We start from the raw sequence: 16,469 nt of genomic DNA on the forward strand, positions 1-16,469 counted from the left end.
GAATCAAGCTAAGGCTGTTTTGATCATTGTTGCTGGGTATAAATAGTATAGGAATAAAGAGGTGAAGAGGTTCTGTGTAATACTTGCTTTTGTCAGTGATTTGTTACTTTAATCCAGGAAGTCACAGTGTGCCTTCTTGCTTCTTGTAATGCTTCTATAGGTTCATAACCGCCTGGAGGACTTGATAACGAGCTTACAAACAGCTCAGGCAGCTGCAGAGGACCACCATAAGCAGGTACATGATGGGCTTCTGTGAATGGTTGTTTTAGTGTTTGAATGTTTTTTATGTAGGTAATTGATGAAAATACCATGTGGGCTGTGTAAGCACACAGCTGTTAAACCACCCAGCTGTTAAACCACAGCTGTGTAACCACCCATCTGGTTTTAGGGCAAGGCACACTCAAGGGAAAAGGCTATAAATTTCCTCATTTCCCTGTTGCTGTATTTTGTGTCTGTGTTGTGGTGTGCAAGATCCTTGTGTTCATCAGTGTGATTGATCTGATGAATTACATTTCCCATCCTACCTGCAGGGAGTGAACAAGTAGCTGTGTAATGCATAGCTGCCTACCAGGGTTAAGACATAGCAGATAACCGATAGAGTGGATGCTTTAGACAGCATGGAGATCTGTGATTGAAAGCTGAGAGAGGAGACCAGACTTGAGAGATCRATATTACCTTTGCAGCTTTGTCAGAGTTTGTCTTGAGGCCATGTTGGTTTCTGTTGTAAGAGCCAGTGTTTTGCCTTTCTCTTTTACTTGAGAAAGTCATACACTGTAAGGATTTTTTTAATCTAAGACCTTGTGCTAAGTGTTTTGTGGCTTTCTGTAGCCAGTGGTCATCTCTTTTTTTCCTTTTTTTGCTTTTGTAATTTTCTTTTCTTCTCTTTAAAAATGACGCTAAAAGCATCTAGTCAATGTCCAGTCTTTATACTTGAACTGAATCARTAAGGTCTGTTCAACTCAAATGCATCTGTTAGGCAAATATTCGTCCCTTTAGGTAGAGCCATCAATACCATTGCCAATTTCAAAACATTTTCCTGCTCTCAGGAGATGTACAGCTGTTACAGAAACGTGAGGGTAGGGTATTTCCCAGTTTCCGTGGGCAGCCGAAACTTTTACATTACATACATTATGTAATGAGTTCTGGAGAACCTTTGTAAGAAAGCTACAGCATAATTTTGTGTACGTGTCTGTTATTCCCCAAGGTTATGACCTTGTTTCATCACCCCATAGCATTCATTCTTTTTATCATCTTCAGTTTCTCTTCTTGGTTRTGTTTCCCAATCTGTGTTTTATATTCCACATTAACCGCAGACCTTGGATGGGGAGAGGAGAGCTTAACCCAGTTTCCATTTAAGTTACAGCTTTCTGTTGCAGTGTTTTCTTTAAGGTCGCCTTAGTTTCTTCTTCTGCTACTGTTGCTTTTACAGGTGCAAAGGCAGGATGTGCTGGCTCTGTCATCAAAGGACTTGCAGAGCATGTGGGAAGAGCAATTTAAGTCAAGATCCAACCTCGAGGAGCGTGTTGCTCAGCTTGACAGGGAAAAAGCAAACCTCTTTGAACAGGTAAATCCAGAAAATTCTCCAAGACTTAAGCCAGTACCTGGAAGAACCACATTTTGGTCAAGTTCTTATGTAAAGAGCATTTTTTTATTATCGCTGCCATTCAGGGTCTGGAAATACTGTGATTAGTGCATCATCCAGGAAGCAAATAAAAACTAGCTGGATGTCTTATGTAAGTTCTGGAGCGGTTCTGCTGGAAAGAGTTCCCAGTATGGTTTGCATTAGTTGAGCACATCAAGCAGGGCTGCAGTTCCCCAGCTTTTTCTTGGATTCTTTCTGGTCATCTTCTGACCTCTTGTTTGCTGGGAAAGGTGGAAGTATTTTAGTTTTYCAGTGCAATGCATGGAGGAGCAGCAACATGTTTTTAGGGTAGTGGATGCTTAAAAGCCTTACAGAAAAACATACTGAAGGAATTCTGGGAAAATGAACTAGTGCTTGGGAAATAAGAAATGACTGACACTTTCAAAGGAGTGATCTTTCCCTCCTCTCCTGTGGAGTAATAATGCAAGAACAAAGCAACAAGTGCATGAGTAAATAGCCACAAAGAAGAGGTGGAGGTAATGGAACATGGGAAAAGGATATTGAAAAATTCCCAAAGATCAAATTTCTCTGCCTGCTGATCAATAAAGATCCAGTAAAAGCCATAGATTGATCTGTATTCTCTTATTTATAGATAAGCATAAATACATAATCTATGCTATGAGTTGAGAACTCATGAAAGTAGTCCAGCATCTTTTCCACCCTGGTTTYAGTGGAGGCATCTGGTGCTATTCTTCAAAATTGGTCTGTTTGCTGTGAAATCTAAACTAAAACTTGGCTAACAGATGGAGATGGACTGCAGCTTCTTTGTGGAGAATGCTAGAGACTTATATTTCACCTAGCTATTGTTCTTATGTTTTGTGTGTGTCATGTGTCTTTTCTGTTTTGAAAGTGTGAGAGTGAAAGAAAGAAAGTGAAGAAACTGGTAGAGTTGAAACGCCCAGTTGAACTTCGTCTGGACCAAGAAATGAGAAGAAACTTAGAATTGCAGAAAGACTTTAAGAGGTATGGCTTTTTGATACRGTGAAGAGATTGCCCTGAAGAGAAGTCCAGGGTTTTTTTTACGTAAAATTAGGTATACATTGTGAGCAAGTTGAATTCTTGTGTTAGTCCCTGCAAGATAYGTCTGTGTGAGCATATACTTATTTAAAGGTGCAAAAAGAATTGCCAGTCCTCTGAGGGAGAAAGATCTTCTATTTGTGTTTTCAGCTGAAATTTGGATGCACCAGGTGATTTGTGGTGCAGGAAAAGTGGGGTTTTTCTCAGCAATTCYCAGTACTGTCAAGTATGTTAAAGATGAAGAAAGCCATATCTGCACTCTTTACTTGAGAGCATGTGGAAAAGGTTGCTTATTCCTGTGTTTCATTGTTTTCCTAACTAATTTTCTGTTTAGGTTGAAGAGACTTCTCAATAGAGCTACGAAGAAAATAAGGGTGTATGAGGAGAGAGAAATGGAGTCACAGCTTAATTTGCAGGGAGAAATGAAGAGCAGATAYTCTGAAATGGTCAGTGAAGTTGATAGATTGAGAACAAAGGTGAGCTCTGCTTAATTTGGATTTTGCTTTGTCGAGGTGTTACTTCTTTTGTACCCTGTGTGAGGCTTTCCCTGTATTTCTTTTCATGTTGATGATATTCTTTCCTGGGCTGTATTTGAGGTTTGATTGAWCTTTCTCAGTGCTTTTTCTGCTGTTAGAGTAGTAGATGACTAATAYTGATGTAGTTGTCCTTACGGGCAAAGATGCATTCCTTAAGTGCAAAGCAGCATGTGCAATGGCACAGGAAGGGCAGACTGTCCTGCAGTGGARGGGCAAGCCAGGAGTAGCAGCAAGGCCGGCAGGGTCCATGACTTGACGGGCCAGGGAGCCAGCCAAGAGTGCAGATCCCYAGGCTGGGCCTTAGGGATGGGCAGTTCTGCCATCCTACCAGGATGTCACATCCATGGATGAGGGTCAGGGCTGAGAGCAGCGGGCCTCAGCTCAGGCTTGGCTGCAGCGTGAGGCTGTGGCAGCATCACCTCGGTCTGACAGATGGATTCCTTCTCTGGAAGGGAGGGGAGGAACACCACTATTGCTCAAACAGCAAGGTCAACGCTTGAGCTCTGTCTCAGGCACGAGTTCAGCCAGAGGGAGGTGAGGCTTTCCTTTTCGGAAGAATGTTATAGCTGTGCAGAGTACGGTGAGGAGAGGTGACATAGGAAAAATGCTGTAACTTATTGCTCACAGATAGCTGTTTCAGCCCATCTTGGAATGGGGACCCAGAACTATTGTTTGCATGTTTTTGAAATTGCTCTGGCTGTTCTGCAGTAGCATGTAACCTTTCTATACTTCTCTGCTCRTTACTCAGATTTGTAGCTAGAGAAGCCATGTTTCAGAGTTATGCTCAGCTTTAGAAGGCATCATTGGAGCATCAGTTACTGCCTTCGCAGTGTGTCATTTTCAGTCCAAAGGCTAATAGCATTTTTGCATAAGGAAGTGAGAAAGGATGAGAACCTGAGGACKCCTATCACAAATAATGTGAAGGCTGATCTTGTTGGAAAAGAAGAGCCTGGTTGCACTTAGTTTCTAATACTGAATATGCAGATGATGAATACTGTCTCCATGGCCAACCCCTTTAGGGATTTTMACAGAGTTCACTGCCTTTAGATCCCTCTCAGTTTCTTTTTTTGTCTGCCCCATGTACAGGTTGGGGAACTTTCYCAGCAGCTGGACATGGAGTCTAAGAGAAGCATGCAGCTAGAAGCACAAAATCGAGATTTGCGAGAAGAGCTGTCCACCCGGCACGAGAACTGTGAAAAACTGGAGAAGAGCAARTGCCAGCTGAAAGAAGAGGTGGCAGAACTCCAGCATAGACTGGAGACTAACATGGTGGATCACAGCCAAATAGAACAATATAAAMGGGAGGTGGAAGAACGAGCTGGTCAAGAAATAAGACAAAAACTACAAGAAGTCAATCTGTTTTTGCAAGTAAGTGACTGACGTGTCTGTTGGCACTGTGTAGACTTTGGTTGTGGGCATAATTTTTTAGTGTTCTGCTGTTGGTGCCCCGTTCTGTGTGTTAGCACTGTACTTTTGTCTGTGCTGAAGGGCAGTGGGAGAAGGGAATATGGCTGGGCAGGAATGCACTCATGGTGTGTAATGTGCAGGCAGGTTCCTGGATCAAAAGCTTGCCCAAGGTAGATTTGCATCTTGCAGTGCTTGGGGCTGTTGCTGTGCGCTGCTCTGGTTCTCACTGTTGGTGCTTGAAGGGGTTTTGCACCTTCCAGYTGTCATGGCCAGACCTACAGGTCCAGCTTTGTGCTTGTATGGGGACAGTGCTCAGAAAAGAAGTGACTGAAGTTGCCAATGTGCAGATGGAGTAGAGGAGGAATCCTGCTAATGTCTATGAGGAATCCTGCTCTCTGTGCTCTGTCCTACAGAGATAGTGTCCTTTCATTAGTAGCTTTGAATAGTAGTACTAATTTGGGCTTCTTCCTAAGTGGAAAGAATCATTTAGCCTGGTGGTAGCTCTGGGGTTCTGCCTTGCTGATGTTAGTAAGGAGGCACAGCCACCTCTCTGAGCCAACTGAGAGTACCTGAAATTGGGTACATGCAATTGACAGGTGCAGAGAGTTCTCTTTTTCTTTGTGGTGGTTGAAGGTGCACTGTCTCCTTCAGGCACAGGCAGCCTCCCAGGACAGACTAGAACAAATCAGAGCCAGTCATCAYGCTTCACTGAGAAACCAACTAAAAGACAGAATTAGAGATCTCGAATGTGAATTGGACAAGATAAAAAGTACCCAGCAAGAGAGYTCTTTTCCTAAAGAATGCACACAGGCAGAAATGGAAAAGTACAAAGAGCTGTATCTGGAGGAAGTGAAAACTAGACGATGCCTAGCAAAGAAACTSGAAAGGTAAGTCCATGCATTTCTTTTGGACTGTTAATAAGGGACTCCTTTTTCCTCTTGCATTTTCCTTGTGAATTCCTCTTCTGCACCTGCACCAGCATTATGTGTGAAAGCCTGTGATGGCATGTTTGTGCAGAAAGCACCTTAAGACCCTTCCCCTTCAGCTGGCCTTCATTTCTCTTTAGTGTTTCAGCGGGAACACCACTGATCATGGCATTAACAGGATAATTTTCAAGTTGATGTTGTTTTAACTGAYCAGCTTTTTTTCCTGGTCTCTATAATCTCCTCATCCTGTGCACAACAGAAAAGATAAATGTCATGTCCATTAATCTTTGAGTATGAATAGGCCCTTCTGMGAACCGAATTGGATTCTGTGAAGAAAAAATAGAAATKATCTTTTTAGGCTGCAATTTTAGCAGTGGCCCTGAGCTTTGRGCTTTCCTTGGGAAAGGGAGGCTAGCYCAAGGTTSTTACAGAGGTGATGTACCTTCCAGAAGAAGCTTTGTAAACACATGGCTTTCACAGAGTGCTTTGAAGCCCTCTTGCTGAGCAGTCCTCAGCATTGGTAACACTTGCTGCTCCTTGCACCTGATGTGACTTTTTAGAAACAGGCCCTCCAAACAAGCTCAGGTCAGATGATGCACTATTTGTGGATGCTCTTAATCTCAGAAGTCAAACATCAGTCAAGGACCCGGAGGGTAACTTTGGGAAAGTGTTACTACTAAAGGCAACTGTTTTTATGCTTCTGGATGTTGCAGAGCTAATGAGAGACTTGAAGAAGCCAACGCTAAGCTCCTCCGGGAGCTCCATAAAAGCAAATCTTTAATCACAAGCAGCATTGTCAGCGGAGGTCTGGCTGCAACTCCAGTTCTGTGTTCTACTGCTCTGGGACATCTGGGCAGCAATTTGGGACTGAACAGAAGTCTCAGTCTAGGAGGAAGCTTCCTAAGCCCAAGCGAGAGCACCTTATCCTCAAGAAACAGGGTTGCAGCCTTTGTGGCCAAGGTAAGCATTTTGAAATGCTCTTCTCAGCTACTGCAGAAGAGTGGCAGTATGCAAGGTTATSCTTTTGTAGCCTGAAGTTAGAATCCATTTATTGTTCCATGCTATATTGTCTAATWGGCCAAAGCAACTGCTAATCCTTCAAASAGTTYAGAGCTGTATGTTGTAAGGCTGAAGACTTCTGGTTATCAGAGTTGTAAAAATTTTCAARAGGGTCAAAGGCCAAAAAATATTTAAGTCAATGCAATGAACTATGTARYRACATYCTTTTACAAGACACACTGTGACAAAGAATACTGTRGCATAGGAAGTTCCCAGCTAAGCTCAACATGAAATTCCAATRGTTTGGCTAACCTGTTTAAAATGGCTAACGTCACGCTGAGTGACAAATGCAAACAGACATCTCTGAGACACCTTTCTCTTCTTTCTTGGYCTTCACTCCAGCAGTTTCTTCATGGGACTTGTTTTAGTATGTTAATACCMACAAAAGGATGCTTCAGAAATATGAATGGGATGGTGTAACTTTGCTCTTTATACTTCAGTGCAGAACACATACTACTCATAGGAGACATTTGTTCTTGTAGYTCCTGCCATGTGTTATTTCATGAAAGAGTAAAACTACCTACTCCTTGGCAAATCTTTGCAGCTTTCTGATCTGCAGCCTCTGGTCCAAATGTGCCCTGAAATTAGCACTCAGTGTGACCGCACATCCCTCACAGAATGCTGAACCATGAGATGTGAAAATCCCACACCAATAGTTGTAATCAGAGGGAGACCCACTTAAATGGGATTGAGGCATGGTCAAGCTTCTCAGTTGAACCATTGTATTCTGTTGTTGAGGGAATGTGACAAGTGTTTGTTCACTTTTAAGTCCATCTCAGTCTAGTGATCCCTGCACATTGGAAAAACCCATTTAAATCATATGTCTGCATGCAGCACCTATTTTTAAAAAACAAAGCCAAGAGAACTAAAGGAGCCCAAGCAGCGTAGGAAATGTGTAGCTGTGGCAGTTACAGAGATGGACTTTTCTGTGGAGCTGTGAACACTCTTTTGAGGGCAGGCAGGTGGACAGACATTACGGGAAGAACTCATGAGATCATTRGTACTGTGTCATCTGCAGGGGCTAGTCTGCATACAAGCACTAGAAAGGAAGGAAAATGCAGGGACCCACTGTGAAAGGAAAATAAAGAGGAGACCAAGAGAGGTAGGGAGCACAGAACAAGCAAGGGAGAGAAARGACAGAGAGATGGGAGCAAGATGTTAAGAAAAAGGCAAAAGAGGAAAGCATTCATCTTCTAGGCAAAAAAAATTGCTCTAGGTCAAAAGGTTTAGCAATTGTGACTTTTTTGGAGAAGAATGAGGAAAACARCAAAGGGAAAGACAGTGGGAGAACTTGGTGCTTCTTAAAACTGAATTATAGCAACAGTTTGCAGATGGTGCTTTTCATTTTCCRGGAGACATCAGAACTCTCTGGGAATCTCAAAGTTTTGTCAATATCAAGATAGACAYCTTCACAGGTTTACTGCCTTCCCTTAAGTATTTTACAGAAATTAAATATTTCCTCAGGCTGTTTCATGGCTGATTGTTTTATACAGCTGCTAATACATATAGATGTATTGTTCAAAYTTCTGTATAGGTTTCTTCAATGTTTTGTGAAAAATGTTTCCAAATCCACTTGTGAAAAACATTTGAACTAATTCCAAGAGAAGTCTGCTTTAGATCTGAGGATGGTCATACTGTTCCCATTCGGTGTTCTGATTTCAACAGCACCCACAGAGTTTCTTTTCAGAGCATATGTGTCTCACAGCCTTGAGCATACTCTCAAGGAAGTTGTTAACAGTAACATATGACATTTTCCCAAATTTCAATTACTGATGTCCACAGGGGATTTGCTTCTTAGTTTTGAGGCTTTCTTCTATACCAACATTTTATCTTCCTAGTGCCATTTCATTGGTAGGGCTTAGTCCCTTAAAGTTCTCTGCTCCTGCTTACAAGCTACAGAGACTTTTAGTTTGTTGTAATCAGAGAAGCTGAGGCTAATTCACTCTCACWATACACACCTGGTCTTCTTGGGATTCCCTTTGAATTCTAATACCGTRTCAAATTCTGAAGTTCCCTTCCTTGAATAAGGGTGAGTCAAGCAACTCCTAAATCCRCAGAGAACTTGTCCATTTCTTACCATTTCAAGTAGGTTCTCKTAAGAAAAAGCTGGAAATCTTACCATGCCTTATTTCTCTCAATCAAAGGAGAAGRCTGGTGTCTCGGACTCAGATTTCCCACTGTGAATTTACCCTTCCTCTTACTAAATWGAGTCACACATTCTGTTGTGATATGTCTTCCTGAAATCACCAGTTAGGGAACAATTGAGACTAATTGTCATGGTACTGCCTGAAGCCTCAAGTCACTCACTGTTCAGTGTATTTCTGTTAGTGGTCTGTCTACCAGGATCTCTGCATAGCCCAAGGCAGGGAATGTCTGTTTGCTGCAACTGTTACAAGGAGATTTTGAGACTCAAGGCCAGTTGTTACATTTACAAACTGTCCAGCTTCAGCAAAGGCTGGTGAAAATGAAAGTGGGTGTCTTGACATAGAAGAGTGAACTCTGCTAGCTGCAACCAGTGTAAATTGGTGGATTTATGAAACCAATTTCCCTACATACTGTGAGAAAGGGAATGTCGGCTCCCTACACTCACTCAATTTCTGTTCCTTTTCTCGTTTCATTTTCCTGCTGTCCGCTTGTATTTTAGTGGTCTTTCTGTTGTGAGCTTTTTTCCCTTGCCTCACGTGTGTGTAGGCCATATTCCTATGTCTCACTGAAGACCTTTGAMCTTAAGGCTGTTCCTCTTTGTTCTTCAGCTCCTTAATTAAAAATCTTCTTTCTCTTCTCTGCAGCCAGATATSTGACAAGGTTTGTAACCTGTACTGTTTAACTTTGGGTGCCACTGGAAATRTTTTGTCTATTTATGCTGTTAGGTTTTGAATCAAACTTACTGATGCAWTCACATTTGCCTAAAGCTGGAAATGCTTTGAAGTTGCTGGTTACTCTGAAAGAGTGACTGCTGCCAAGTATTTCTGTGCTTTATGTATTTGTGAAGTTATGGCTTCTGTGGTAGTCCASCTTCTGTAAGATGGTGCCGTACATATGGATTTCATATATTCTTAGGGAATTTGGTTAAACTAGAGGAGTAGGTTCTTTACCCCTCTTGCCTGTTGTGACAGTCGAAAGGTTCTGGGTAGCAACAGCCATTGTGTGTGGAGTAGCAATACTGCTCTGAAGTTGCATTGCTAGAGTCTGAGTATCATCTCATGGAGTCTTAGACGATCCAGCTTACTCTGTTCTCAAGAAGCTCTGTGGGTAAGTAGTAAGTCAATATCACTTCCTGAAACAGAATTACTGAGATGTGACTGCTGCAAGTGGTCCATAGGTTACTGCCKGAAGAGCCAAGCAGTGAGAGGTACCTGCTCAGGACACAGACACTGACTTGAGGAATAGGAGGAATAGTGTAATTTGCCATCATGTAAAACTGCRGAGAATTATGGAAGGATATGCTGAGCTAAGCAAAGTACATAATCACTGGCAAAGAATTATGCAAGAACAACCTACCAATGCACCAAGTCATTACTACAAAAGAATGCCTATGGTGATTAAGAAAGATTCATCACCAGTTACTCCAATACTTTACCGTCATCCAAGTCTCAGACACATCAGCTGTGTGGGGAGGCTGTCACAGTGGAGGACTGGGGAACCAAGGTAACTGGGAGCTCCTCTGATGTGTCTACCTTGCAGGCCACGAGGCTTCCCCAATTTTGCTGTGACAGTAGCCCAGCTGTTTTGTTAAACAAACAAGATGACATAATTTGTAGTTTCTTTCTCCCAAAGYCTGGCATGGGCTTAAGGAGGAACCAAGGGAGTTGTCTTTGATCCTGTATGCTCCTGATGAGGCCAGATGTGGCCTCATCCAGTTTCTAGATACGGAAGGGTAAATACATGTTCTGCGAATAAATGAACACATATAACAATACCATGTTCATGAGCAAATATATAAAACATTTGGTTGACCATTTGGAAAGGTCAACTTTGGCTCCGTGTCTATTGTTCAGGCCTCAGTCAGGGGCAGTTGTTCAGGCCTTGGTACTTCATGCCTTCTCCAGAGCACTGTGSGGCAGGAGAACAGTGGAGACACTGTCAGAGTCCTCAAAAGTGTATTTTCATTAAAAGGCCTTCTCATTCCTTTTTCAGGGAAATCCATGTGTGGGCTTTATTTCCACTCTTTCCTCAGGCAGGGATGAGAATAACRTTTTACTGGAATAAATAAGAGGCAAACAAGACCTTTTTCTTCTCTTGATTCATCTACACATATTACAGGGGAACCTGTGGATCTTCTGGTCATTGTGAAGGCTTCATAAAACAGGGAAAATGGTTTCTTCCAAAACCTCAACTATTTTGGCTTTGCTTAGGATTAGTCCTGCTTTAGGTTGTGATTTGATCTAGATATTAGATTTCCTTGCTTCTTTCTGTTACCTGTCTCTCATTTCATGTTCTAGGGGGCTCTCTTCTTCCCAGTATTTTACTGCTGCTTGTACCTGTTTGAAAAATACTTGAGGCTTGGGGAAATTTGTTCTTTTGGCACCACTGAGAAAAATTTGGTTTCATTTTTTTTCACTCCACCCACCTGGCAATTAATACAYACAAACAAAGTCACCTACTCCAGGAAAGAAACAGTCACACTCCTTCAGCCATTCCACATAGCTCACATGATCCAAGGCCCTCAGCATCTTCTTGGCTATCACAGACCACCATCTCCATTTAGCATGATATTTTTAGGTTTTATCACATTGACTGTGGGGTGTAAGAATGTATTAGGAGTTTTAACAGTTACATTTATAGATATATAGTATCTATATATTTGATATATCTATATATTTGATATATTATTCTAGGTACGACAGGAACTGGATGAAAAAATCACCAAGGAACTTAAAGAAGGTAATGTATTATTACATTAGGAATGTTTTTAAGGGAAAAGGTAACTCTMTAAGTCTTGACAACTTTCAAGCCGTTATTTTCAACTTCTGCTGCTAAGCACAGACTTTTTTCTGCTAGCTTTCCAGTTTAGACTTGAATGTGAAAAATTCCTGATTCCCAAATGTTGCATAGAATGTTATGCACTTGCTTAGAAAAAAAACAAGCAAAAATTCACCYACTCCCTCACACAGAAACACTTGGCTTAAGCTGAAGTTGCCCTTCACTAGAGTTGATCTCCAGCAAAAACATCAAAGAAGCCCCCAGATTTGTATAGATCTTTATAGATTTCAGCCATACCTTCTTCCCTGTACATGGATTGCATTCAGTACTAACCAGTTCTCYAGTGTTAGATATTGATTTTCCTTGTTGTCATTCATGGCTTGTCTTTGTAGCTTAGGTGTTGCAGTCTTGTTTTAAATTAAGCAAGAAAAAAATGATCAGGGACAAAAGACAGTCTTTCTGTAGGAAGAGATTGCACAGTAGTGTTTAGGCAAACATGAGTTCAGTGCTTGCAACACAGAGCATCAAACACACTTTGTAATTTGAGGCCAGGCGTTCAAAGAGGAAATGCACCTGCTTCATGACAGTTTGTCCTCCAGAGTCACTGCTTACTATGTAGTAGTAGTGTTCCAATACAGCACTGCTTTGAGTGTTTAAGGCTTCAGGTTGAAGAGCTCTGCAGGAGCTGTGTTAAGAAGCACTGTTAAGGGTTTCTCGAGTCATCTGTGGAGTCCCAGATGTTCACTGTGTAGCCTCTGGAATGTCTTTCAGTAGCTTTAGAAATGCTGTTGACTGATAAGCAGACGTGGCCAAAATGTGTTTCTTCGTTTCTGCCCAGCTCTTCCCTTGTCATGTGTTCTTGGAAATTTTRAAGTCTTGTTCAGGATTGCASACRCTTGTGTCATCTCAAATGTTCTTACAGTGTCTTATTTCTCCCTGTCTGCTGTAAAAGTAAAATAAGGAATCTTGTGTCTTTTCCCCTCAGCCACTGCTGAACTTGAAACTGGATGTGCTGGATCGTCAAAAAACCTTCATGTGGACCAAGATCCCCTTTCCAGAGCAGTAGAGGAATACCGTGATGTTTTAACTAAAAATTACCTTATTTGAATGAAACACCCTGGAAATTTTGTTTATATAGAGCATCTATGGTTTCYCTTCTCCCTGGTTCTGATGTGAAAGCTTGTTCATTGCAGTTTGAATATAAATTCTAAGTCTGTTAGWTGGACATCTAGCACAGTGCACTTACCTGTTTTGTTTTCTTGCATCTTTTGCACTCACAGTAAGAACCACATCTGTTTTTTTTGACCAGCCGGTTGACTGATCTGGATTCTTGAGTTTGACACAACCATCAAAAATGTTTCCTATTACAGTAGCTACACTATGTTATTCTACTCATGTTCTGTGTTTTAGCAAAAGTGTTATCTTTGTTCTTTTTAATCCTCACTCAATGTGATTGGAATGTTTCCAGTGTTATTTTAATGCTTAGGACATAATTTGATGTACTTGAGCCCAGTGCTTTAGTCCTAATGCAGTGACAGTTTCTGTTGATTAACTTTTAGTGKTGTTCAAGCTGAAAAACAGGGCACTTTACATTGCTGTCACTGTATGTGACGTAGGTTTAAAATGGCTGTGAGTGTGCAGTAGTGCCAAGACTTGCTCTATGGTTATTTAAGTATGTTTGTTTTGTATCACAGAATGAGTGAGGTTGGAAGGGACCTCTGGAGGCCATTTGTTTTTGCTCCCCTGCTCCGCGAGGTCCACCTTTAGCTAGTTTCCCAGGTCTGTGTTGGCTTTTGAATTCCTTGAGGAATTGAGACTCCAAAGCCTCCATGGGCAACTTGGGCTTCTGATCAGTCACTGTCAACAGTACACTTGAATATCCTGAGGGACATTCAAACTCAGTACCTCTCATGGTGTTAGTGTGTTGGTTTCTATATTAAAAATTGCTGCAGCTTCAGACTTTTGCAGSTCTGGCATCAACACCTGTGCTGCACCTGAAAACACTTCCAGTGAGAGGGGGAAAACAGGAACATTAATATTACCAACTTCCCTCAGTACTCTCCAGAGCTTCTGTGATAGGATAGCCAATCTTTTTGTTGCTGCTAGCAGCATGGTATGGTGTCTGTGGCACAGATGTGCTGGAAAATTGATATCAACCATATAAGCAGTTTTATTTATTTCAGGGAGTTACCAGTTGTTAATTAATATCTGAGTTGTCATTTCCCATCCGCAAAACTCACCAGCAGAGTATAGAACCAAGKCCAGTTCTGGAAAAGTAAGAATGATTGAGATGAATTAAGACTGAAAGAATTTTAGGGTTTTAGCCACTATTTTAAGGACCTGAAGTAACAGGTAGWGAGAAAAGCATTAAATGCTGCTGTGACACATTCCCTTTTTATAATAATATATTTTTGTGAAGCTATTACACTGTAGTTAATTTAACTTAATATTTAATAAACTTTGCAATCTGGCACATGACTTTGTTTCACTGTTCCCCTACTTGATACTGCTCTCTACCCCTTCCCTGCTCATAGAACTCTCCAGAGCTCTCCTCTGCTCACAGATGCTCCTTGCCTGTTCCCCTGTGAGAGACTGGATTGCCACTGGTGAACGGCTCAAACCCCTGACCAKTTGCAGAACTGCCCAGGTGCTGTAAGAGACTGGACCGGTTCAAGCAGTCGGATGGGTGCTTGGCTGGTKATGCACAGTGGCCTCCATGCAGGTGGATATGCACACCTGGGGCTATAAACTGGGTTTCCAGGTAAGGGAAAATGATGATAAAAGGCAAATGCTGCAGGTGGGGTAGTCCTTCTTATCATGCCAGTATCTTCCCTTACATAAGGACCCAGCTGTGGAAACTCCCCTCCAAGGTACCACAGGATGAAGGCATTCATCCCAGCTGATGGGCCATRATTGATTCAACTATACTGGGTAAGAGACAGCTGTATCATYTTAGAAGGTGTCAAGGACTCATGGAATGTCTCATGATCCAGAAATAAACCATCCAGGGGAATTACAGAGAACGTTTCCACCTAGCCTCAGCATAATATAAACCTCATGGACGTGGAGTTTTTTGGACTCTTTCCCTCCCAYTTGATGGATACAGTCTGCAACCACCACAATGACAGGATTGCAACTGCCAACAAGAAAAGAACCAACAGGCCATCATCAGAACCTATTGTGTKATATTTCCCATATTTATTCTGTTTCTTAGTCTCTCCCTTCCTCCACTTGTCTTTTCCCAATCTCTCTCTACCTCACATTTACTTAAAAGAAAAATCTGCACTAATGACTTTGGCACATGGTCTCATTTGCACTTTTRTTTRGGTAGAGRCATCTCTAATAATTTTAATAACTGGATCTTAACACCTAGAGGCCATGCAAATGTGTCCTTTTCCTCCAGGGGACTTGACACACAATTGTGACAAAATCGTGGGCTATAGCTGAGCTATTGCTAATAATCAGTGTCCAGACTCTTCCTGCATTTTAGAGCAATCCTCCTTGTGGTCTGCACAGAAGGGAAAGGCAGTGGGTGAGCTTCTGGCCGCCATGAAACACGGGCAAATCCCACAGGTTTTAAACCTGTGGGGAGCTGACCCAAGTATAGCCCACAAAGGAAAAAAAAAATGTTAGGAAATTTCTCTAGCCTTCTTTTGGGACTCTAGCATTTCTCTGCCCAGAAAGCAAGTGCAGAACCTCTGGGCCTTCACTTTCTATTGTGATTGAGACAAACAGGGTTGCAGTTTTGCAGGGTTTGTAGCAGGCTGCATGCTGCTGGTTGGTTGGTGGAGCAGCAGAACACGAAGTCAGTGTAGGCAGGTGAGGCAAAGGAGAAATGCATTCCATTTCTCTTGAAGCTCCATCTCCAATGTCCCAGTGAGGAYATTTGGTGACATCAGAGGGGCCAAGGGAGTCAGGGGAGGCTCCAAAGGCCTGGAAGACAGGAAATATCTGCCTGGTCTTCAAGAGCAAGACGGGAGCTGAGGAGCTACAGGCCAGTCAGCCTCATCTCACTGCCTGGAACTGTTTTCACTTGGATCCTGACAATTTTAATTAAATTTGAGCCAATGATTTTTCAGGGAATCCGTCTTGAAAATCAGAAGTGCAATTCCAGTGATCCTACCTTATTAGAGTTAAACAAAATAATCTCAAGCCTGTCTTTTCAAAGTCTTTGACAATTTGCACTTGCTAGATTTAAGCTGCACTTACACCTGACACTTGTATCCAGGATGAATTAGGACACCCGTAGAAGAAAGATGGCAAAAAAGCGAGGCTGTTTCCATTCAGCATTGATGAACACACACATTCATGGGTTTTGCACTTGCAGTTTAATCATGGAACTCATCCTGCACGCTCCTGCTGCTAATGATCTCATTGTTAGGAGAAAAGCTGGCCCCATTCCTGTTGACTGTTTACATCCTAATGTGCTGTCTTTTAAATCTGTTTCCAAACTAACTGAGGTTCTATTGTGTGGTATTTCCTCCACAGCATCACACATTTTCAATCAGCATCAGCTCCTTASCCATAATAGCTTCCTGCCTTGGCTTCTGTTCAGTTCTGTAACTCAGTACAAAACAGAACTCCTGKATGTTTGGTCTGTACGCATGAACTGGTGCAGATGAGGTGGTGTTTACATGGCAGTTGGCAAGAAATGGCTTTATTAATTGCAAGTGCTACAAACCAGATTTGAAATGGTTATAGATAGCTGTGGTGTTTATTGTTGCAGCTTTTTCCTGGCCTTTTGCATGCACACTGCTTTGAATATGATTTTGASTACCTGTCCCCTGTATCCAAGGTCTCTACATCACACACATGTTCATCAGTGCGAAAGCTGCAGATCCCAGCCACACACCACCAGCAGCTCCAGCCAGTTTGCAGAGACATGGCAGCATTTATCTGCACACAGGTTTCCAGCTGCATCATAAACAGAGTTGAAGTTGGAAAATTACRCAAGTGAGA

At 42.1% G+C, this 16,469-nt stretch overlaps 1 protein-coding gene across 2 annotated transcripts in view; it reads left to right on the plus strand.

The window, feature by feature from the left end:
* The window catches only part of LOC130589225 (ankyrin repeat domain-containing protein 26-like), a 49,758-nt gene extending 34,980 nt beyond the window's left edge, over positions 1–14,778 (plus strand). The window contains exons 30-38 of one of the 2 annotated variants that reach the window (XM_057390470.1): positions 161–235; positions 1,430–1,564; positions 2,493–2,605; positions 2,994–3,135; positions 4,282–4,563; positions 5,254–5,489; positions 6,242–6,488; positions 11,426–11,471; positions 12,496–14,778. In XM_057390470.1, coding sequence (XP_057246453.1) covers positions 161–235; positions 1,430–1,564; positions 2,493–2,605; positions 2,994–3,135; positions 4,282–4,563; positions 5,254–5,489; positions 6,242–6,488; positions 11,426–11,471; positions 12,496–12,617 — 1,398 coding nt within the window. In that variant the 3' untranslated portion in view covers positions 12,618–14,778. The remainder of the gene's footprint in view (positions 1–160; positions 236–1,429; positions 1,565–2,492; positions 2,606–2,993; positions 3,136–4,281; positions 4,564–5,253; positions 5,490–6,241; positions 6,489–11,425; positions 11,472–12,495) is intronic. The other variant, XM_057390471.1, reaches the window with a different exon arrangement.
* Positions 14,779–16,469: the final 1,691 nt, after the last annotated feature.

This window comes from Malurus melanocephalus, unplaced genomic scaffold (genome assembly GCF_030028575.1).
Source record: "Malurus melanocephalus ecotype Western Australia unplaced genomic scaffold, MMel_1.1 scaffold_27, whole genome shotgun sequence".
Lineage (NCBI taxonomy): Eukaryota > Metazoa > Chordata > Aves > Passeriformes > Maluridae > Malurus > Malurus melanocephalus.